General features: G+C 35.8%; 1 protein-coding gene across 2 annotated transcripts in view; it reads right to left on the reverse strand.

Annotated features, from left to right (window-relative positions):
- Positions 1-26094, reverse strand: part of LRRC7 (leucine rich repeat containing 7) — a 391349-nt gene that overhangs the window by 12645 nt on the left and 352610 nt on the right. For both annotated transcript variants that reach the window (XM_040627144.1, XM_008690729.2), the window contains 2 exons: positions 19109-19201; positions 1862-1936 (listed from right to left, as the gene is read on the reverse strand). In XM_040627144.1, the coding sequence (XP_040483078.1) occupies positions 1862-1936; positions 19109-19201 (168 nt within the window). The remainder of the gene's footprint in view (positions 1-1861; positions 1937-19108; positions 19202-26094) is intronic.

The following is a 26094-nucleotide window of genomic DNA, read 5'->3' on the forward strand; positions in this document are numbered from 1 at the left end:
ATAGATAGATAGATAGATAGATAGATGATAGATTTTTTTTTCTGAATCCAGAGAGAAAAGTCTTTCGTTTGCTACCTCTGTCATGCATAAAGGCCACTCCCAACCTCGTCTCAAGCTCTGGAAGGCTTCTCTAACCGCCATGGATGGCATTCAAGTAGATCAGAGATCTGAGATTAACTGGCTATGCTTTTTTTCAGACTCAGAGATTCAGAATAATTTCCTTGAAATTCAGTAGAGGAAAAAACTAGCCATTTCCTTTGCTAAACAGCAGCATTTACCAAGTGTTAGGGATTTACATTTTGAGTTTATTCTTGACCATTTTTCATGGAAATTTATACAATTACTGAACAGTTGGATTTTTAACCTGAGGGGACCTCAGATATAATACAAACCACAGTTCATTTTACATATCATAATTGTAAGTCCTATAGACATGCTATAAAATGCTTAAGATCAAAGAGCTAGTTAGGAAATAAAAAAAATATAGAACTTCCATAACAAAATGGTAAAAATAATTCAGATTATTTTATGTGTCTTTTTCGTTTCAAGATTTTAACTCTGAAGATCAACTGCTGGCTTGGTCTTCTGCCTGCATGGAATGGACTCAAATCTGTTTGGATGGTATTTCTACCGTGACATTGCCACGGGTTCGAGCAACCCAGAGTCTTCAGAGAATTATCATTTTTGAAAATTTAAGTTTTCATGATCTTGTTAGTTAGTTTAAAATATTTCTGAGAATAAAATATTATGATTATATATACATATAATATATGTATATGTATGTATGTATACACAGTTATATATATATTATGATTGTATATACATATATGTATATGTATGTATATATATACGGTTATATATATATATATATATATATATATATATATATGGTTATATAGGGGTCTTACTTCTCTAGAACTTTTTGAAAGTGTTTGGTAAATAAAAGATAGAAGATCTCCTCAGAGCTGAGCTGTGTGGGGTCCTTGCATTGTTGTAACAGTTTGCAGAGCTAGTGTAACTAGAAGGTTCCTTTCCCACATGTCTTCTCTCAGTGTCCTTACGTCTTCAATGTGGAACCATTTCATAATTGCTTCAAATGGTTAAAGTCTGTAATGTCAGATAGTTCCACCTAGTCATATAGTGGGGAATTTCGGGGTTATAAGTCAGAATACTGAATCTTAAATAAATTGATGACTTAAGGGCCTTTCTCTGGGACATAGGAAATGATTAATAGAAGCGAATTCAGAGAGAAAAAAGAAAGCAAAATGGTTACACCAAGCATTTACTTAACTGTTTACTGGAGTGACCCTTTTCTGTTACATAGAGCTTTAAGTTAGAGAAAAAGTCCTTTCCATCAGACAGTACATTTTAATAAGTCACCTTACTATAGTTAAACTTCTGTTCAAGTATCTGAGAAGGGGGAGTAGGGAGATATAACCACGCATTTCACAGTATTCAAACAGTAATAAGTTTTCCGTTGAGAACTTAAATATGGATCAGTCCCTTCTTCCTCATCTAAAGTTTAAATAGATACCCTAATTCAGTACTCTGTTACTCTTACTTATACTTGATAGCTATGCATAGATTCTTGTACATTTCAATTCTTCTTTTATTACCAAATAACACTATTCATTTAAACAAAAATATGCAGAACATCTACCATGTGCCAAATACTGGAATAGATAGGATTATATCAGATTGAATTTGTTTCTGACTTGCTTCTCAACCCTGCCAAAAATTAAGGCAAATAAGAAGTGTGAAAAGGACTTATTGCCAATCATTTAACTCAAGTCACTCAATAACATGGTTACATATTTGTTTTAGTGTGGCATTCGAAAGTTGTGGCTTTCATTTCTCTTACCTGAAGGATCTTATCACCAGGCTGCAGCAGGTTGGATGCTGGTCCATCAGGCTGAACCCTAGTAACAAAGATACCCTATAAGTCAGAAGTAACAGAGGTTAGGATTGTATTATCAAGAACTAGGCCTCGTTAAAAAAAATTTCATTCACATAGAAAACAATGAAAACAGACTAAAAACAGTTTCCACACGTGAGCTTCAAAGATTTTGATAGCATTCTAAGCAACCACTCTTCAAGTCAAGTTTAAGAAAAGCAACATCTTTACTTGCATAACAAAAGCTGATCTTGTTTTTAAAGTGCATTTACGATTTATAAATTAATCTCATGGCATAGTCTTAATTTCTTAAATAATTTGAAATATGGTACTAAACCATCTTTTATATAATTCAGAAATTATCCCAAGTTATTCTTCATTGAAATGTCTTCTATTTGACAGGTTGTAAATTCAGTGTACACTTTAAAAACCTTATCAGAATTACATATAGATACTGGTTTATTTTAATCAGTATTACTTTGTATGTTACTGGAAATTTTAATATAAAATGTATATGAACAAATTAAACATAAGAAAATTTCAATATGCATCTTAAACATAAAGTTTCTGCCAACGTAGTTACCAAATCCTGAAACTGATTTAGTTTATAAAAAAGTCAAATTAATTTTATTGATATGTATATAAAGTAAGCATTTATTGAATGCCTACCATATGCTAGGTCTTGATTACTAGTATTATAGAGATATACAGGATATAATTTTTGGCTTCAGTGAGCTCATAATATAGTAGAAGAAAAGTCCAGAAACAAACAATTACAAAAAATTAAAAATATAATTTACATAACAATATGTATTGAATAATAAAAATGATATCTCAATACAGTTGACATTATTTCTTTTTAGTTCCTAAGAAGTATTAATAGAAGATAATATTGTAATGTCATTGCCTGTTATTTAGGAAATTATCTTATTTGTTGACTTGTAGACTTAATGACTCTCACTTAAAACCATTACCTTTATGTATGCGTGTGTGAATGGTTTAACAAGAAGGCCCTAGTTGAAATACTTCTCCGTGTGTTTTCATTTAGGACATCAGATCTTTGTGAAAGTTATTAATTTATAGCTGTTGAATAATTTTTATTGTTGATTTTAATCTGTTTTCCTTCCCATTCAAAGATGAAACTATAGACAGCGATAAAAATCCTTAGAAAACTATATAACTTTTAACCAGTAATTCAACTTCTAGAACTTATCTTAAGGACGTAACTGGACAAGTTGCAACATTCATTTACTAATATGTTCATCATAGTATTATTTGTAATAATAAAAGTTACAAACCGTACCTAAAAGTCTAATAACAGAGACTTGATTAACTAAATTACACAGTAAATTCACACAATAGTATGATATGTGATCATTAAAATAAAGTCCTAGATGGGAGTTACAAAGTACACTAGTCCTTAGTGAAGCAAGCAGGTAATAAAACACTATACCCTATTATACACTATACCTTATTATGCTATGATACTGTTTTGGCTGAAATATGTCTATATGCATATTTGTGTGGAAAATATCTGGAAGGATATATTCCTTTTTTTTTTTTAAACGTGAGAAAGGATGATGAGTTGTTTTTTTGTTGTTCTTGTTGTTTTTGTTTTTTAGATTTTATTTATTTATTTGACAGAGAAACAGCCAGAGAGAGAGGGAACACAAGCCGGGGGAGTGGGAGAGGAAGAAGCAGGCTCCCAGCGGAGGAGCCTGATGCAGGGCTCGATCCCAGAACGCCGGGATCACCCCCTGAGCCGAAGGCAGAGGCTTAACGACTGCGCCACCCAGGCGCCCCTGGAAGGATATATTCCTAAACATTAACAGTGGTTGTACTGGGTAATGAGACTTCACATGTATATATATATATATGCACACACATATATATATTTCCTTTTTGCTTTATGTCTTTTCTAATTTTTCTACAATGATTATGTACTACCTATAACATTAAGAAAATAATAATAAAAGCTTTAAGAAAATTTTAGGTTAACAATGTCACTATTCAGAGTGATGATCAGCTAGTTACTATTGTCTATTCAGTTGTACAAATGGTCTGTTCAAAAGGAATAAGAAAACTGGTTGTTTGAAAAGGACAGTAAAATAAGGCACAATGTTTAATCCAGCAGACCAGGGAACGGCACTGGTTTGAAAACAAATATAATCCCTACGGCCCCTTTACACACTGGGCACATAACACTCATGCCATCAGTCCAGGAGACTGTATGTGCTTGGTCCTTCTGGTAGTCCCCCTCTTCACTATTGGAATCTCTGTACCACAGACAGAATGCCACTTTCACCCAAAATAAGCTGCTACATCTCTCGATGCTGGAGGTGAAGTTGTTGCGACTATTTATCCCAGCTGTCAACGTCTGGGCTACCTAGTTAATTTTGACTGCCTTTCTTCAGCTTATTCTATGGGAACCATTTTAATGATGTTTGCATGAATCCAGACCATAGGAGCTAAATTACTGCCATCGTATCTGCAATGCTGGGAGGAACTGGTAATGCTCCACAACCTGACTGCTGAAAGAACACAAGCGTAATGTACGTGGCAGGTTTAATTTCATTCATCATAAAGCTCTGTGGGATTCAACTGCTGTTCTGAAGACTTGTTTTGTTGTTGTTTTTTAAGACTTATTTATTCTAGAGAGAGAGCGAGCGCGGCAGCAAGCATAGGGAGGGGAAGGGGGAGAGAGAGAATCTCAAGCAGACTCCCTGCTGAGTGCAGAGCCTGATGTGGGGCTGGATCCTACAACCCTGAGATCACGACCTGAGCCGAAATCAAGAGTTGGATGCTTAACTGACTAAGTCACTCAGGCACCCCATGAAGACTTGCTTTGAAGCTTACTCTTATGGCGGCCTGAGTCTTCCAAAGCATTTATTGCTGCTTTCTAAAGCTTTAATATTTCTTTTCAATCGAAACATTTCATGAAGTAAGAAACTGCTACTGCCCACTGGTGTAGTTTTACTTTTATATATATATATGCAGATATATCCTATCAGGCAGCATCCTGCCACATTAGCCGAAGCAGATAGCAATGAGTGCTATGTTTGATAAGGACCTGTGGCATTCATCATTTGTGGGGGTGGAACATTTCCCAAAAGACTGTCTGCAAAAGCCAGTGCCCTGATTTTTCACTGTATTTATGTATATACATACAGCCATATGAGAAAAATAACTCTGAACCCATTTTGTGGTGTCTGTTATGATGAATATCGATGACTTTGATACAGTTTTGGAAAAGCTCATTGTAGTAATGTGTCAGTCTCCCTTTCAACAAATTCATTTTATTCTGAGACTTCAAAGAATACTTTCGCCCTGATGACAGAATTGGTAAGGAATCAGACTATTTGTATTCTGAACATTAGAACAGTAACTTTCCATTGGTTGGTCAAAAGCCATCATGTACTAATCAAAGATCCATATCATGGCATCTGGTCAAATTTATAACTCTGCTGCAAGGGTTAAAGTATGTTCAGTTTCTTGTAACATTTAGCTGAGTGTTAAATGTGGGACAAACTACCACCTAAAACATTCAAAACAAGTGAAACAACTTACGCACCTAAGGTTATAGCAAAACCATTTTGCCCAAGGAAGGAAAATGCCTCAGTAACTCTTTTTCAACAAGCTGCTGCTGTCAACTTATCAGAAATTTAGTGGCTTAAAACATCACAAATTTATTATCCTACTGATCTGTAGGTTAAAAGTCCGAAACCGGTCTTACTGGGCTAAAACAAAGGTGTTGGCAGGTCTGCATTATTTTCTGGAAACCCTAGGGGAGACTCTTTCCTTGCTTTTTCCAGGTTCTAGTAAATGTCCACATTCCTTGGAAAAGTTCCCCTTTTCCATCTTCACAGCCAGCAATTGTATATATCTCTGACCATTTTTCTATATTCACATCTTCTTCTGACCATAGCCAGGAAAGATTTTCTATCTCTAATGACCTATGGGATTAGATTGGGCCCACCTGAATCCAGGATAATCTCCTCATCTCAAGGTCCGTAATTTAAACTCACCCACAAAGTCCCTTTTGCCATGTAATGTAACAGGGTCACAGTTCTAGGAATTAGGGTGTGGCTATCTTTGGGGGGGGGGGCATTTTTTTCCTGCCTTCCCCATAGTGCAAGAAGTAAGAGCATAGCTCTGGAGTTTAACCTGTGTTCACCATTCAAAAATTGGGCGTTTTAATTAACTTTTCTGTACTTAACTTTCCCTCATCAATAAAACGGGTATAGTAATGACACATACCTCACAGTTATTAGACTAAGTAAATATATACAGAAGTACTTAGAACAGTGGATGGCATTCAGTGTAGCATCAATAAATGTTATCATAATTATTGAAAATCTGAAGGTTGAGCTAAATCCAAGGTCTTTATAACCAGTAAAACCCATTTTGAGAGTTTCTGAGTTTCTAATTGTTCCATATTTATTATCTGGAAATTCTTCTTTACCCTCAATCTGGAGTATACTGAAAGGCCAACATTTGTTATCTTTCCCCTGAATGCCCAGCAGGTAAGAGGATTTGCATCTCGTATTTCGGGAAGAGGACAGGAAGCGGGGCTGGGAAGTCTCTACTATCTCATTTGTGGTTTTCTAGTGGTGGCATTTAGTGATAATGGTTCCAATTATTGTTCGCTCTCAGTAGTGGACGTGAGTCCCAATTAGAGGGCTTTTTGGTGGTTCTTAGTAACTTTCAGGGGCTACTTCCTTTGGTAGCTCCAAGTCAGGAGCATTAGCTCTTTACAGTAGTAGCTGCTAGAATCTAGTTACTAGCTTATGGCATCTGAGTGTGTTTTTCTAATGTTTGACATCTCATGACCAGAACAATGGTTTTCCCCTAGCACCACCTCTAGAGAGCATCTCACACCACACCAACAAAATATGTGCTGCAGCCTTTTCCAAAGAATACATGTTTGCTTTCCTCAGACCCCAATATCTGGGTGTGCTTGAGTCAGACACAGATCTCCTGGACCCATGCATCACAGAGGGACCCACACGTGTTTGCACCAAAGCTAAGCTAGAGAGGGCTGGCCAGGTGCTGCTAATAGGCATGACCTGTTGCCGTTTCATTTTTCTTCCCCGTTTTTTAAAAACCAGTATTTACACAAGTCATAAATGGTTTTATTTTCCTAAATAATCCAGAATTGGTTTTTTTTAAAAAACTTTTACTTTTCACAAGTAATTTTGGAAAGTAGTGAGTATGGGAGGTTTTTCATAATGTTAAGATCTGACCTTGTCTTACTGGTTACCTAGTCTATACACCACTGGACATAAACTTTAATGGACTCAGAAAGTTAGTCTACAAGGCCAACATTTAACATTCTAACTTTAGAGGAGAAAGGAACTTTATATGGCTTTTTAATGATGAAGGTGAATGACTGTGACAGTCTCAGCTATTGTAAATGTAGACTCCAAAATAGAACTTGTCTTAAGGGAACTGCAACTTCAATTTATGAAATATGCTTTTCTTTAAAATTCTGAAAAATCCTGGCTCTAGCTGATGCTAAGAAATTGGTTTCTAGGAAGGCCATATCTCAAATAAAAATTGCATACTCGTATCATTATAATTCAGAACACACTGGTTAAGTATTATAGAATATAGTATTTTATGCTTTCATATAATTATGAAAGTTCAGAAAATATTTCTGGAGGACAAACTGACTCATAAAGAACAAACACAGCTATAGATTCGATAGATTTTAATGGGTTCTTTGTTTTGCCAAAAATGTGCAAATATTTTTTTTTCATGGGTTGGGCAAGGTTAATATGAAACTATGTTGTGGCTCATGGAAACAGAATTACATATACACAACAGACTGCATTTACTTAACCCCTGTGATTAGTAGAAGACTTGACATGTCAAGGATATAAAGGTATTATCAGTAGTTCTCCTCCCTATGAATCAGAAGTGTGATCACAAAATTTATTTTAAGACTAATTGCTGAGTGTCAAATCCTAGGCTTTGAACAATTTGCTACCCTAACAACCAAGGAATCTATATGTAGCAAAAGAAGAAATTTATCCAGGCCATTAGAAACCAAAGGAGAGTGGGGAGGAAGAGAGGAAGAAAAAGGGGTGCTGGGAGTGAATGTGATGCTTCCGCGTATTAAGGAACTTTAGTCAACAAACCAATGAAATGTAAAATCCATAAGGGATGAACAGAAATAATTGTTGAGAAGCCTAGGAAATTTGAACCTCAAAAGACAGAGATATAAATATGCTACAACTGACCAAAGTCCTCTAAAATTTCTCAAAAATCGTATGCACAGATGTTTAAAGGAATACACATATACATGGTATATATATTTATTTATTAAACTCACACATTTTTAAATAATGTAAACACTAAAAAAGAATCACTTGGCTACATTTGTAAAAAAAATTATTAATAATTCATTGGAGCAACAGGGAGACTAATAAAACCCATAGAAATTGACTATGTGACTGCAAATACCTTCGTGGCGATATTATGGAGATGATCCTAATGGAAGAACTATACGTTGTTTGCCCTTTAGACTTGCATCCTTCTTTCAGGTCATTCTAAAGGTTTGTTTAGTAGACAAATGACAAATTGACTACCAGAATATTTTTTATAGTTTCATGCTGATCATCATGCACTGTTCTTTTGGGGGGAAATTTGAATGTAAGGGTTAAAATTTTGCTTGGCTTGGGTTACTTTATATTTTTCCTTTTATTAATTGCTCCAGTATTCCAATTATTAATAAACAATGAAACATACATCTCTGGGATGTCAGTCCATTGTGACTGAAAGTACCTTTGCTTCCTGTTCATTTCTTAGTGAAATTCTTGAGCTGAAAAAAGAGTTTTCTTTCATTTGATTTTCATATTTTCTCTTGAAGGTAAATGATCACGCTCCTTCACGTGTTGTCTTTTCAGATTTTTGCCTCTTTGGAAAAAATTAAAAAATATTTTTCTTTTGTCTTATTTCATGAATTCTTTAAAGCCTATATTTAATACGCCGCCTCAAGGGGTAGTGAATATTTGGATTACTGAGCTTCATGCCGCTTACTGATTCTGTCAGAGCCCCTCGTGGATTTTCTTTTCAGCTTCATAGATAGCATAAAATAGTAGAAACAATTAGAAACAGGAGTGGGGGACTGTAGGTGGCTGTGGATTCTTCTTTGTAGCAATTCCTAAAATAGTATTGGTAATCAGCTTTCTGATTATCATCACTGCAGGCTTCCTCAAAGCCTTTTCAATGGTAAAATCTTTGACACTATTTCAAAATAATGAACTGCAAAGTGAAGAATTTAGTGAAAACTTTTTTTGTCACTCATGCTAAAATAAGGTTTTTGAAGTGAAAAATTATTTTGTGGGAAGCTAGATTCAGTCAAACTATGATTCCTTTAGACTTAAGTTTTGGTTTTATTTAATGGCTAACACATCATTGTATAGTTAGACCAGGCAAGCAGTATTGCTCAGAGGCGGCAGTGAACTCAGGAGGTCCAAAAGGCCAGTGATAAGTGCCCAGGAGGCACACAGTTGTAAATTCCTGATAACACTGACCCGTGAAGTGGCTCTTAGGCCAAGGCAGTGCATTGGCAGTATAGCGTGGAATGACAAAGAAGTGTCTTTTTTTTTTTTTTTCACTTTTTAGTCTCTATATTCCTATATTATTTGAAATTTTACAGCGACAGTGTTTTCATTTATTATCTGCATAAATTTTAATAGGTGTAGGTTAAAGAAAAAGGATTTTGCAGTTGTACACATTTGGGACTAAGAATGTGTTACAGTTTTACAGGATGATGACTAATGTCACCCAGAGTAAAAGCACTGAGACTGCCCCATGGCTGATGAATGGAAGGGAAGCCGTTCACACTCAGGCAGAAGGTTCCTAAGGAAAAGTGGTTCTTGATTCTCTGTCTCTTTGATCACTATCATTTTACAGTTCAGAGATGGAATCCTTCAGAAGACCGAAGCCACCCCAGCTGGTGTGTCATACAGAACCGAACATATTGCGGAGTCTTTCTCGGAATAAATGAATAAGCAAATCTTCACAAGTCCAGGTATCCCACTAAATTTGTTACTCAGAGTCAAGGCAGAAACATTTTTTTTCAAGGACGAAATAGACGAACATATGACTTTTTTCATTCAAAGAGACTGAAGCATACTTCAGTAAACAAGGAGGCAAACAAAAAAATATGATTTTTCTTTAATCACTTTAATGTTTAGTCCAACACTAAAAGAGGTTGCTTTCTATCTCCTATTAATAAATGTCCTCGGGGGTTAAATGATAGTACCTTATTACAGGAATGTCATTTATATATGGTGATGGGGTTTGATCAACTAGGTTACAAATATAGGAAGTAGTTTTCTACTCCATTATACTTAAGACAGTGGAATTAGTTACTAAGAGCATGTATAGCTGTAGTAATTATATTGTAAAGGTGACAGGCAATTAAACAAATGCATATTTTCCATTTTGTGCTTCATATAATAATCCTTAACTGTTATTATCTACTCACTGCTTAATCTAACTCTGGATTTATTAAAATAGATATATATTTTTAATATATATTTTAAGTATATATATATTTTTAGTTAATTTTCTATTTTTAAAAATAACACACTGTAAATTCTGATCTACTAGTTTAATTTTCTGGTATAGTTCTAAGACTTTCAGGTTGACTTGTCTTAGTCTTTCCTGGAAATCTATTCTCATCTGTCTGTGGCTTTCTCCCAATTTATTAGAAGGATCTTAGGGAGAATTTAAGTTAGAATTCACAGAACTTAAGAACCAGCTCTTTGAGTTTACATGATTTCTTCACACACCCAAAAGAGAAAAATGACACAATAAAAGTGTTTTGTAGTTATTTGGTTTTCTTTTTTACTTGTCTTAGATTCCTACGATCTTATCTCTTGTCACCTGGCTTTTTTTTTTTTTTTCCTTTTCCCCTCTAAGGGTGTTGACCCTAAACTTCCCTGCTCCTTCTGATCTAGTTTTACAAACTGATCTTTAGTTACCAAAGAACATAGATTTGGTTCAATTAGTGATTACTATCTCAGGGAAACTAGGACTGTATTTGTAGAATATAGTGGTGTCTTTTTTTTTTTTTTTAAGAAAAAATTAATCAGGAAAATGACAAGGATTCAAAAGCAGATTTAAATGAGTCTCACTGCAAGAAGTCTGACATGGTCAATTTCAGGGTCCATACTGAAGTACCAGCTGCTTGGCAATCTCAGTTAAAAACTGGTTGAAAGCATGCAGGTCCTAGGAGTACTTCTCATAGATGCAATGTTGGAGTCTTTAGTACTAAAAGACTTTCAGTTTGAAAGATGAAAAAAAAATCTATTGTTTTCATGATAGTGTAATGGACACTTTTGGGGACCTGCCCAGATTCCCTTTATCAAATTGATGTTTTCATCCTACAGGCATTGCCGATGGCTCATATCTGACCCCTCTCTTGAAAATTACCCTCAGACTGGAGCCTGCTTACGCTGAAATGCTTGGAAGGTTATACCCTCCTCCCTGGGAATGTCCTACAGCCAATCCCTGATACTGGGGTACATAAGGCCATTTCTCTCTTCAAGGTGAGACAACTCTGTGGCATCACTTTTCCTCCTGAGCACTCTGTGCCATCACGCTTCCCACATCTTAGCCCAGTTTCTTCCCCGCCCTATCCTGCATCCCTCTCTTCCTTTAGATTTCACCTGAGAGCATTTCTTCAATTAACTACTTGCACAACAGTCGCCATCTGAGGTTTTGCATCTAGGGGAACTGACTTTAGACAAATACAAACTACAAAAGTTAAAGCTCTGCAGTATCTTCTTGCTTGGTACGGTATGGAGAGTCTATATTTTGCTTACCAGTGACTCTCTGGAGGCCAGAGTCAGCGTAGAATAACGTTGGGGGTGGAATGGAGGAAAAGTGGATGATATTGTTATTAAATACATATTTGTGAGATATATCTCAAATATTATGTGGGTAAAAAATGTTTAGATATAATTGCTACAGGCAGACACCTGATAGCTATTCCTTTTTATTTATTTTTTGTTTTATTTCTCATAATATTTCCAAGAATTCTGGTTGGTTTATAAACTTTGCTTGTTTGTTTATAAACTTTTCAAGCAAGAAACTAGAAATACTGCGAGACCCCTGGAATAGCACTTAAGTCATTGTAGTACTAACTCCATAAATGGAAAAAGACTTCACACTTCCCAAAGATCTTTTTGACCCTCACTAATTAGCTTTCTTTCATTGATCGGTCTGTCAATTCTTGTTAGTTATTACAAGAATTAGTTACAGAGTTAGTTATAGAATTAGTTATAGCGTTAGTTATTACAAGAATTACAAGTTAGATATTATTTATGAACTAATTTTAAATGCTTTCATATTTTGATTGAGAAGTGTCTGGCATTTTTCCAGTAAACAGTAACTAACTTAAAAGTCTCGAAATCTTTCCCCACACCATTTTCCCCACAACTTACTTTGTTCCATGCTAAATGGCTACCATGATGCAGCAGATAGAACATAAATAATGTGTAACTCTAGCAACTAATATAGCTACTAATATAGTAGCTATGTACTTGGGCTTTAATTTTATTGAAGAATATTTTACTGATTGTTATAAAATATCATAAAGTGACAGCAATCTTAATTCCAGTGATTTTCTAAATATATGGCTGAATTAAAACATTCCCATCAGTGTTCTTATTGAAAATGGTACTTTTTAATTCCTTTATATTGTTCACACGTATACCCCAGTGATATTTTTGTGAAGAACCAAGCCAGTGTTGAGTTTTATTATGTTCTTTCATAAGCTGAAATCCATGTCTTGTCTTCTTTATATTATAATGTCTAGAACCTACATTATCCTATTGGCTAAAGCACAGTGCCATGCCTTTAAAAAGTTTCATCTAAGTGGAATACTTGCGGGAACCTACTGAAAGAAGATTGTGAAGACTACATTCCTATCCATATTTCTGAATAGATTCAAGATTTTTTCAACACAAAGAACAGAATATGCAAAAATACGTTTTTTATTAAAAAAATCTCTTTTAATGTCCTCAAAGTGGCATTCTGAACCTCAGATTACAATTTGACTAAGATGCAGCTGAAATAATCAGTTATGTTGTAAAATAATTTATGCTTGGTATTTATTTTGAAAAATTTAGTTTTGTATCTAGGGGCACCTGGGTGGCTCAATCGGTCAAGCGTCCAAGTCTTATTTTGGCTCAGGTCATGATCTCAGGGTTGTGAGATCAAGCCCTGCATCGGGCTCCATGCTGAATGTGGAGCCTGCTTAAGATTCTCTCTCTTCCTCTCCCTCTGCCTCTTGTCTACCCCCCAAAAAAAAGAAAATAAAAAAGATTAAAAAAATAAAATTAAGTTTATATCTAAAAAAAGGACACTTTTTTAAAAAAAGATTATTTATTTAATGGAGAGAGAGACAGCCAGAGAGAGAGGGAACACAAGCAGGGGGAGTGGGAGAAGAAGAAGCAGGCTCCCAGCGGAGGAGCCTGATGCGGGGCTCGATCCCAGGGATCTGGGATCAGGCCCTGAGCCGAAGGCAGACGCTTAACGGCTGAGCCACCCGGGCGCCCCTAAAAAAAGGACACTTTAATTCCTTCCTAAGTTTAGTCCAAAATACAGTATGTAAACAGTATTACCTCTATCCCTTGCTCCTGAATGTTACTTTTATATAATTCATAGATTCTCCAAATTACTTTGCATTACATAATCACTTGAAGTAGAATTAAGGATAGGACAGATATATAAGTTATAGTACAAAATTAATTTGGAAATAAATAAAATAAATCATATGTATCTAGTAGTTGTACAAAGTAAAGGAAATGTGTTAGATGCAGTTTAAGACTTAAGCAGTAAATATAAATCATATGCTGTGTGGAATTCTAGACAAATGTGTCTGCTATTCTTGATTTTTATATCCACAAAGAACGCATGACAAGAAGTAGCCATGTAGCATGTACCTTTTTCATAAGTCAAGAGGATATCTTCTGCAACTGTTTGTTTAGGAATCACCCAATGCCATGAGGATGAGCAAACCTGGAAAATTATTCCTGTGCTTTTCTAACTTGCCACTGCAAAGTGTTCCTCTGGCTGTTATTATTCTTGGGTAAAGTATCAAGTAAATGCTTTGATTGGGCACATCTAGTCCTTCTTCTCTTAATATTAATCATACACAAAGTTTTATTTGAGGAAAATACCCATCCCCACACAAGGAAATTCCCATTGTTTTTCTAGGTGAGGAAAGAAGGGGTAAAGGTGTTTAGGTCCTGTTTGCAGGCTCTTTCGGCATCTGGAGTCAATCTTTTAAAAGTCATATAGGATAAAATATAGTAAGGTATTCTAAATTCCAGGACATTTATCTGGGGTTTATTGGCAATATATTTTACATCTGCCATGACTCCAGTATTTTTCCTGGGCTTGGGATTTTACCTGTACCATAGGCAAAGTAAGACATTTAAAAATTTTAAGAACATGGATTTATTTCTCCTATCATTTCTGTGTCTACATGCAGATCACCCAAATCAGTAGAAATAGGGGTAGGCTCTATGGCATCTGCTGAATGTGGTTATTATGTTCAAATTGTGGAGAACAAGTGATTGCTTGGTCCCAATGCCCTAGTATGTATATTTCCTGATGTCCAGTGCTTTGAGGATATCCATAACATGGCTTTCATTTTGATACTATGACTAGATAATTGTATATGGGACTGTTCAGTACTATACTTTTAGAGCATATAGAGAAAGGGGCTATGAGTTTTCTTTAATATCTTTTTTTTTAAAGATTTTACCCTTTATTTGACACAGACAGAGAGAGCACAAGCAGGGGGGAGCAACAGTCAGAGGGAGAGTGAGAAGCAGGCTTCCCATCAAGCAGAGAGCCCGATGTGGGGCTCAGTCTCAGGACCCCAGGATCATGACCTGAGCCGAAGGCAGAAGCTTAACCAGCTGAGTCACCCAGGCGCTCCTCTTTAATATCTTTAAACTTTAGGAGCTTAGTCCTTTCTCCTTAAATGAGGCAAGGAGGGTTATCAGTCCCTGAATGATGAACTATGTGAATGCCTCATTAAAAATGCAGTCATGCTCAGAGTCTTGGGCTGACTTAAGAAGTCACTACAATAACATGGTATCAGTCATCCATTTAATCCAGTCTCTTCTTTCCAACGACATCAGGTGGAAACTGTATTGGTCAATTATTTGAATTTTGCAAACATGAATTATTATCCCATGAACATTTAAAAATAGGCAAAGATTACTGTGGTTTGTTCCTTTGGCAGAATCACCACTATAATGATACCTTAGTCCAAAACTTACATAATTGCTTAGTAATCCACTGTGTGCAGTCCGCTTCTAATTATCTGGGTTCAATAGAGAATACATGCTGACTTCCAAGGACTTGTTGAAACAAATATCTAGACTATGACAAATTAGAGGACTTTGTAATACTCTCAATATTAGAATATCATATTAGTCTCAACTCTACAGGGTATAAATTTGTCATGTGGCTCTTCTGCTAAGTGGCATTTGAAGATAGAGGTATGCATCATTGGTGTTTATTAAGAGAAGAGGATTTAGAGTCAGATCAATTTGTGTTCAAATCTTGTCTGCCACAGATCACCTAAATGACCTTGGACAAGTTAATTAACCCCTTTGGGCCTCAGCAAAATGAGGGATAATAATACTTAACTAACACAAGTTGTTATGAAGATCAGATAAGTGTGTAAAGGGCCTAACAGAGTGACCAGCACATTATAGGTAGTCAATACAAGGCTATTGTTTTTACTACTTTTACTCTTATCATCAGATTTGTTAGGTCAAAATCTTTCAACTCTCTGTAGTATATTGGTATCTTGACAGCAATGTTTCCTATGATAATAGACTAGATCATGGCTTCCATCCACTTTACTGGAGGGCAGAGGCAAGCATTATGCAGGACCATTTTCATTTGGTTTTCTACAGTTTTCCCTTTCCAAGTATGTAAAAGCAGTTTTCACCTGGCAGTGAACCCATAATAATGAACTCCATGATAAGTGACTAGGTCTGTTCAATTATTAAACCTTGTTCTGACAAACACATGAGCTGCAGGACTAGATGTCCTCCATCCTTTCAGCCCAGAAGACCATATTTAATTAGGACAACCTTGGTGTCTTTGAGAGGAGTTAAGTTTGTAAGACCAGATGTTGTTAGAAGCTCTCAAAGTCCGGTACAGAACAGTCCCCATCTCTGGCTTAATCCTGAATTCCCTCTAAAGCCTCAGTCAACTTTTAGACTGCCTTAAGTGTTTTCTGCATAATCTCATGCTACCCCAGAATTTAAATGGGAACTTCTGCCAGACGAACAACCCAGCTCACTTTTACCTCATTCCTATACTCCCAGCCTTTTGGGATGACTACTTCATACTTCATGCTTTCCCTGTCTGACGTTACACAGGTAATGTTTGGATCCTATCTCACAATGGTCCACGGCATTTGGCTGGAACAGTGGTTGCCATCAATCATAATGAAGAGGATGGAATAAATCTACTGGCTACTTTATATATAAAGTCCTCAATGCCTCAAAGACATTCAGTTATCTCGGATACTTAGAATTTTACAAAGCATTCAAACATTGATGAGCAGTAAGTAAAATGTAATATGATACATATTCTCTTCCAATAAACAACTTATGGATTAGAAATATTCTCAGAACCACAGTTTCACCTTTTGCCTGACTAGGACTCCTTATAAAGCATTCCCCTCTGACTCAGGTAGTATCTGTCCAATTTAAATATCTGTTTAATTTGGTTCTCCTCACCCTCAGCTGTAAATTAAACTCATGAAAAAACAGTCTCTTTTTCAGCATTGGAGAGAGGAGTATTTTTAAAGTTCATTTTCATTTTCTTACTGTTTGGCATTTTTGGTTAGTTTAGGCACTGGGTTCTACTCTAAATTTTACGCCACCACTACAGGAAATGGGACATGGGGGTAAAGAAATGCAATTGAATTTCCAAGAGATTAATCCCTTTCCTTGCGAGTGAATTAAGTTCTTGTAATAATCGTCAGACCCAAGGTCTTTAGATCCTCTGTACACTTTTAACTAAATATCCACCATATGTTTGGCATGACATCAAAAGTGGCCAATAAATTGAAAGCAATCTTGAGAGTCTTCTGCAGATTTAGAACTTTAAATTACTGTCATCAATTTTACAATAATAGAGATTCACTTTTCAGATTGTGAAGTGTTTTAGAGAGTAATCAGGCGAAGAAAAGTGCTTTTGAGGGGAAATCTTTCAGTGGACACATTATCAATTCAAGCTTTATATCTGTTGCATTTAACCAAAAGAGCAAATTATAATATCATAGAAATAGTTCCGTCTCACTAGAGTCATCAAAATGTTACAAATGAGAAATTAAATTAATAGTTATAAAATGTTCATATTTGTCATACTGGAAGAATTACAGGCAATAATTTTAAAGCCTCGCATTTACTCTCTCCTTGAGTTAAGAATAACAGCAGAAAAGCAATAGCATTCAGACCTCTTGACTATTTAGCAATGTGTTCATCCCTCATTTAAAACATTTATAACCCTGTGCTTTCCAAAAATATGAAAAGATGTATATGCTGGTGAGAAAGGGGAGGAAAAAAAAACATGTCCTTCTGATTTTAACTATATTAAGAATGATACGGTTACTAACTTCTCATTGAAAGAACTTGTGGAGAAGATGTGAGACCAGAGACAAAGAGAAGGGTCATAATGAATAAAACATAATGATTTGAGGCTTTTAAAAATAGCACCATATGTTTCTGATAATTTTGAACTTTCATAATTTTTGTCTTAAAATATATCAATAATTTGTTAAAATTAAGTAAATGCTTGATCCTACTAAACCATGAATATTTTAATTCTACTGTATCAATGGTTATCCTCAGCATCATTTCAAAATAGAAAGGCAGTAGTTAGTTATGAACAGACATTGCTAACTGGCATTCCCCTAATTATATAGGGCTGCCTCATACACATTCCTTATGTATGAATAACTGCTCCAACCATTTGACCAAAGGTGTTTCCATCTAGAGCCACTGGGGATTTCTTTCTACTCCCTACCATCTTAATGTGTATAGTGTGAATAATTCTACCTTATAGTCCAACCTCTTCCTCTCTTCCAGAAAGGAAAGGGAGAGGGCATAAAGAATGCTAGAGAACAAAAAGATTGGGAAAAAGTAGAGGAAAATAAAGGATTAAAGGCCCTGTTTCAGACTACAGAAATCTCTAGAGTAGGGGCATCCAAGTTTTTTTCAGAAGCAGGTTTTATGATCAGAAATTGATGTGTGGGTTATTTTTTATAATAGTGATGAGCTGAAAGAATCTGTCCCAGGTTGTGACTCGGAGGTAAATCGAGAATCTGTGGAGGTTTTACCATATCTAATTTGTCTTCTTTCATCATCCCAGAGTTTTGTGATGTTTGTGATGTCACTTAATGCAATTAAATGTGATGAGGTCAAAAGCAGATAGTTTCAATTATCATCAAATTATAATTATTAATTGATTCAAAGCTGAGGCCATTAAACACCGATGTAGCAGGGTAGGTTATGTAACTCCGGGTAACTTTTTTTAAATAAAAAGTCAGGTGGTCCAGGTCCACATTGGGATCATACAGGCCAGATGTGAGTATGGGCAGTAAGCTGGGTGTTCAGCATGGAGGTGGTGGTGAACTTTTACTCATGGTTTGACAAACAGGTAAGCATGAGAGGAGGCCTTGATTTTTCTGCATGGCTAACTTTGATTTTCCGACAGGATGTTTGTTTTCTGTGATGTTTTAGTGAAATATTTTATGAATACAATTACTTAAAGAGATTTCAGTCAGCTGGCCCTGGCAACGAAGCATTATTTAATCATTCTGTTACTATGAGGAAACATTTTCCCAGATAACTGATCTACAAGTAAACTTTTGAAAAAAACTTGTTATAAATTGCATGTATAGTTTTCTTTAAAAATATATACAATTGTGAGCAAAACAAAAAGCAAAAACCAAACAATTTTCCTTAATTTTTTTCCTATTCTTAGGATTTGTCAAGCACTGCAGTGAATTTTTCTTCCCCTGTGCTGAAAATGTGTCTAATTGGCTTCATAATTAGCTAGTTTATTAAAGCCCAGTACATTTTTTCTGACCTTTTTTTTCTGCTGTAAAAGACTGTTTTTCTAATTAAGACTGTCAATAAGAAATTCACTTCTTACCTTGTCAGAAGGTTTAAATGGATTTCCTTGTCCACTAATTCCACCACTGATACTAAATCCAAGGCCAGGATTCTTTTCTATTCTCACACAAAACTATGTAAAAAAGATATAAAAAGGTGATCAAATATATATCAAAGCTAAATATCTTCAAATAATTGCATCACAGTAGAAAAGGTTCACATTTCACTTAAGTTCTCAGGATTAGCCTATTTAACTTAGTACACAAAAGACAAAATACTTAGTGCTTCTACAGGCATAAGTTATGAATGAAACTAGCTTGAAATTACCTGGGCAAGCAGATATTAGTAAGTATTTATTCATTATTGTGTATAGAAATGCACTTTGATGAGCAGTTTTAAAAAATTAAAAGCTATACTTATAACAATAACAAAACTGTGCATTGTTTCAGCTACCTACTTTAAATGCACATATATTACAACCAATTAGAAGACACTGTATGAATAAATGAAAGAAAGTTTGCGAATATACAGTGAGGGAAAATATGGCTATTTAAATAAGTTGCTACTGCTTTCTAGGAGAATAGTACAATTCATCTCTTTGGTAGATGATTCTATTGTTTAGAAAAGGCAGGTCTTTTATTTTGAGAAAGGGGAGAACTTTTTTTTTTTTAATGATTTTTTATTATATTATGTTAGTCACCATACAGTACATCCCCGGTTTCCGATGTAAGGCTCGATGATTCATAAGTTGCGTATAACACCCAGTGCACCATGCAATACATGCCCTCCTTACTACCCATCACCAGTCTATCCCATTCTCCCACCCCCCTCCCCTCTGAGGCCCTCAGTTTGTTTCTCATAGTCCATAGTCTCTCATGTTTCATTCCCCCTTCTGATTACCCCCCCTTTCTTTATCCCTTTCTTCTCCTACCGATCTTCCTAGTTCTTATGTTCCATAGATGAGAGAAATCATATGATAGTTGTCTTTCTCTGCTTGACTTATTTCACTTAGCATTATCTCCTCCAGTGCCGTCCATGTTGCAGCAAATGTTGAGAACTCGTTCTTTCTGATAGCTGAGTAATATTCCATTGTATATATGCACCACAACTTCTTAATCCAGTCATCTGTTGAAGGGCATCTTGGCTCCTTCCACAATTTAGCTATTGTGGACATTGCTGCTATGAACATTGGGGTGCATATGGCCCTTCTCTTTACTACGTCTGTATCTTTGGGGTAAACACCCAGTAGTGCAATGGCTGGATCATAGGGTAGCTCAATTTTTAACTTTTTAAGGTACCTCCACACTGTTTTCCAGAGTGGCTGTACCAACTTGCATTCCCCCCCAACAATGTAGGAGGGATCCGAGAAAGGGGAGAACTTTTGACCAGAGCTCGAGCGAGGGTGGAACAGAGGAAGAATGAAATACTCAGAAATTGTGGGTTTGGCACCAGCTCTTGGAGAGGCAGTTAGAAGCCTTGGAAGACAGAGGAGAATACTGAAAACAGAAAGAGGTCAAGAATATGGAGAAACTGTGACAAGGAATAGTTGATAAATATTTAGAACCATGAGGGCTGATAGTCTAGTATTCTGTGCTGTATTATCTCACCAAACCCTAAACTATCAATGAAAGTCTGTTCAACACAAGAGCCTTGTGCTTTGAGACCTATGGGGAAACAATGGCACCAGGAGTAGGTCCATGTCATGCCAAGGCTGTAGTGAAGGTGAAGCTATTATAAGAGTGAATGCACAATGTAGATCAAGAATTCAGCAGAAAGGAATCATTGCCAGAATGACCTAGAGACACATGACAACAAACCTAGGAATTCTTTTTTTTTTCTCAAGATTTTATTTATTTATTTGTCAGAGAGAGAGAGAGAGACAACATGAGTGCACAAACAGGGGGGAGTGGAAAGCAGAGGGAGAAGTAGGCTCCCCACTGGGCAGGGAGCCTGATGTGGAACTCTGTCCCAGGACCCTGGGATCATGACCTGAGTCAAACGCAGACTCTTAACCTACTGAGCCACCCAGGCGTCCCAAACCTAGGAATTCTTGATGATCCTGAGCTGAGATATGTATGAAGACTGTGGTGAAAATCCTAGTTTTCCATGTAAAGTGGGATGGGGTGACCTGAGATGATAGAAAGACCTGGGACCCCAGAGGGAGCATACACTTTGGTTACAGAAAGAAAGGAAGAAAGAAAGAAAGAGAGAAAGAAAGACAGAAAGAAAGAAAGACAGACAGACTTTTATAACTTTTAAGTACAGAACAAGTACTGGAACTAGGTAAACCAAGTGTTACCAGAGATTAGCAGGCCAAAGATTAATAAGGAATTAAGAAAAAAAAAATCTAAAGAAACACATTAACACATATTTTGTATCTATATAAATATATACTGGGAAAGTTCTTAAAGATGATTGGAAATGTTTGCTTTCTTAAGTAGTGTAATGCTTTCCCCACCAATCTTGCTTAGTTAGCATATTAATTTGATGGGGAAAAATGTAAACGCCCAAATGCTCTCTATATTTTTATTTTCAAGATACCTTTAATCCCTAGCTCTTAGATAGTTCAAGGCAAACCTGAGTACTGTTTCTGGCTTAATTAGCATATATTAAGAGTCGCTGGGATCTGGATTAATTAGGTTTGGCCGTTTAATGAGACTATCCTTAATTTACTATCATATTTCATAATAATAAATATAATGTTTAACTGTTACATAGTTCACTTGCAACACAAGTGCAAAACACTATCCACTAATGTGATTTTTATGGTAGAGTCTTTAATGAATAGTTTCTAAATTATGGGTAACTGCAATTACCATAAGTACTTTCCCATATTTTTATTTTAAAGATATGTTTAATTATAACTTTTCCTCTAATTGAGCTAGGTTTGTTAAAACTAGTTATCATAGGGTAATAGCAACTACAGTTTATAATGATTTTGTATTTATATGGCTCACCATCTGTGGATACGAACATAAAATAGCTTGATGTAGCTCAAAGGAATATTTTAGCTTTATGCAATACACCAGTTTACCTAGTAATCCTTTTTTGTTACCAGTGGTTAATTAGAAAATAGTAAGAAAAGAACTAATATGATTTAAACATTTTACCTTTGTGCTTCCCCATATATCTGCGCGTTTCCAATTAAATTATTTGAAATTTGGATTAGATCATTCTAATGTGAAAATTTTATATTGCACAATGAAATATGTGGAAGGTATATACACTTCTGGTTTTCCCCAGGCCACTATAAAGCCTGAAAGGAAACCTATGCAACAGATTTTATTTACAAAGTAAATTGCTGAGAGTACTTTCTAGTGGTTTCTTTCAAGGCACTGACTGTATCTATTTTATATTATTGTCAATCTGGAAGGCACTAAAAATCTAAGGGAAACAAATTTCATATGTGCCAAGTATATGAAGAACTGCCTCAATATATTTTTTAATAATAGAAATAATAAAGATGACACTGTGGTTTTATACATGTGACAAACAACCATAAATTCTGATCTGAAGCTAGACTGCCCTTGGGCATGCTATGGTATGGCTAATAGGTTGTGTTGTGACTGTTGTGTCCCATAAAGCATGTCACAGAGAGTATTCATCTCACACATAAGGAGTTCCACCTGCCTGGTAACAGGGCCATAAAATGTAAGAGCAGAGAATAGCTCACAGCCAAGAAGCAGTCAGAAACTAAAGAGATTTAGCAAAGAGGAAATGCAGTGTTCTAGCAAAAGGTCAGAACTAAAAGGCTAATAAATAGCTTATTTAATGAAAAATTTCAATTTTTTATTAAGTTATTGATATGAATGAATGAAACTTCTGGCTGAAAATATAAATAACAGGCTGGAAGTCAAGGGTGTATTTGCTTCTTTGAGCATCTGCTTCCATCATTTGACTTGACTTCATGCTTCTGGTCTGTGTCAGTCTTGCTCTAATTATAATACTGGGTTATTTTATTTTATTTTAAATATTTTTTAATTAATTTATTTGACAGAGAGAGACAGCCAGTGAGAAAGGGAACACAAGCAGGGGAAGTGGGAGAGGAAGCAGCAGGCTCCCAGGGGAGCAGGGAGCCCGACGCGGGGCTGGATCCCAGGACACTGGGATCACGCCCTGAGCCAAAGGCAAACGCTTAACGACTGAGCCACCCAGGCGCCCCTGGGTCTTATTTTAGGGAGGTCTATGATAAAATGGATTGTTATGTAACAGTGAGGCCCTGTGAAGGTCATAATCTATAATGTCTAGAAATAATATCTAGAAGGTAGTAATCTGATTTGGTCTTACAATGCTCTACAACCTAGTGGTAAGAACAAAAGAAATGGTAGCACTTGTGTGTACATGTGCACATAGAAACGACACGTGTGGTGTGTGTGTATGTGTGTGTGTCTGTGTGTCTGTGTTGGGAGGTGTAATGAGGGTGAGGGAATTGCATTCCAGAAAAACATTTGGCGATGCTGTAATGAACTGGCTTACTAGGATATGTTCTAATTACCATTCTTTTTCCTAGCAGTATATATAAAAGCTTTTAATGGATATGTTTGCTTTTGCTGTCCAAGATCCATTCATCCAAATTCTGGTAGCTATAACCTTAATTTCTCTTTGAATAACCACCCACTTCTTTATTCTCAGCCTATATGCTTTGGATGAATCATGTTATCTAGACCTAAAACAAAGTACTGTATCCCTTAGAAATACGATTGTTTACAGGCTGGGCAGGTAATCCAATCAAAAAGGAGTAATGAGGTATCTACTAGGATTTCCAGGAAAGAGAATCTTGTGCTTTCCTGCTGGTCTTAAATCTGAGAGGGTCTGGAGTTTTCGACCTATTTTTCTACCATGATGGGAAAGCCTTTTTGAGACAGGAACCAACCCATAGAGGTCATGAGCCCACTGTGAGCCTCATCTGAAGCTTACCCATCCCTGGAGTTTCAGCTAACTGTAAATGAGTTAAAACCCTTTTTTTGCTTAAGTCTTTTAGTATGAGTTGCTTATAATTAAGAGGCTTGATAAAAAAATGAAGGGGAAACTTGCTTATTTGTTATAAAAGAACTGACTTTTCTTATTTTTTACTTAAAAAACCCCCAAAATATATAGTTGTTTGAAAATCTTTTGGGGAAGTAAAGTAAGCAAAGCCTCAAAAACTCTGTACTGATGGAAATTCAAGGTGAGATTTTGACCTATTGGAGAGTTGTTCATTGTTGAAGCATCAAGAAGGAACCTTGTAATCAAGAACATTAAGCTTCTGAGGCCATTTCTAGGCCTGAGTCCTGAGAGTATTATCAGAGAGTATTAGTGAAGAGGCATCCACATCCACATGGATTTGTATGCAAGTAGGACACTTGAATCCCCTCTATTAATCATATCTATTATGTTATCTCTTCATTGACTCTCTAGGACAATGGCTGGCACATAGTTAGCACTCAATTAACTTTTGTTTGAATAAATATGTGCATATATGACAAAAGATACTTTCAAATATACATTGTCAAAAGTATATAATGGCTTCTTCTTAAAACATGTGATGAGCTATTAGAAAGTATGCCAGTTCTTCAATGACATGCTCCAATTATGTGACTAACTGCTTGGAAAAACCATTATAGCTTTGAAAATGAAAATTGTTGTAGAAATCATTATTCATGCCTTTACTCCACAAATATTTACTGATTTCCTACTAAGTGCCAGGCACCTTGTCAGAAAGATAAAATATCCTTACCTTCATGGAACTTACATTCTAGTGGGGAAAATATATTAAACATGTAAACAATGAATAATTTCAGATAGCGAGATGAGCTGTGAAAAAATAAGGCAGGAAAGGTGGTAGAGAGTGATGGAACAAGAGTGTGGAGCTATTTTAGGGAGAATAGCCAAGAAATGATATTTCAAATGCTCAAATGACATTTTAGTAGAAATATGAATAATGTAAAAGATCATGCAACAGACAAAAAGAAAAATGGGAAAACTGTGCCAGTCCCTAAAGTCAGTGATTTTAATTGCCCTTAAGATAGATGGGTCTTTATAAAATCAAGAAACAACAAGATGGCATAAGGATAGATGTATAGATCAATGAAATAAAATTGAGACTCCAGAAATAAACCCTAAGATTTATGGTCAATAGATTTTCAACAAAAGGTCCAAGATAATTCAATGAGGAAAGAACAACCTGAAAAGATTGTTGGTACAGGGACAATTGGACATCCACATGCAAAATAATGATTTTTACCCCTACTTCACCCCACACACAAAAATGAACTCAAACTCAAATCAGAGACTGAAATGTAAGAGCTAAAACTACAAAACTCTAAGAAGAAATACAAAAGTAAGTCTGTATGATCTTCAATTAGGTGATGCTTTCTTAGCTATGAAACCAAATGTGATAAAAGAGATGATTGACTTTATAAAAATTAAAAACTTTGGTGCTTCAAAGGAGACTACCAAGAAAGAGAAAAGATAACCCAAGGAATGGGAAAAAATATTTGCAAATCATATATATGGTTAGGGTCTTATCTCCAGAATAAAACAACCCTTAAAATTCAGCCATTGAAAACACAAATAACCTAATTAAAAAATGGGCAGGGGCACCTGGGTGGCTCAGTCAGTTGAGCAACCAACTCTTGCTTTTAGCTCAGGTCATGATTTTGGGGTTGTGAGATTGAGCCCTGCATTGGGCTCTATGTTCAGTGTGGAGTCTGCTAAAGATTCTCTCCCCCTCTCCCTCTTCCTCCTGCTCTCCTTCTCTCTCTCTCTCTCAAATAAACAAATAAGTACTTTTAAAAAATATAAATGGGCAAAGAAGTTTAATAGACATTTATCCAGAGAAGGCATATGAATGGTTAATAAATGCATGAAGAAGCACTCAACATCATGAGTCATTAAAGAAATGTATATTAAAATAATTATGACATACTACTTCATAGGATGGCTATAATAAAAAAGACAATAAATAATGGTAAGAATGTGAAGAAATTAGAATACTTCTTCATTGCTGGTGGGAATGTAATATGTGGCAGCCACCTTAGGCAAGAG

Source organism: Ursus maritimus, unplaced genomic scaffold, assembly GCF_017311325.1.
Source record: "Ursus maritimus isolate PB19 unplaced genomic scaffold, ASM1731132v1 scaffold_12, whole genome shotgun sequence".
Classification (NCBI taxonomy): domain Eukaryota; kingdom Metazoa; phylum Chordata; class Mammalia; order Carnivora; family Ursidae; genus Ursus; species Ursus maritimus.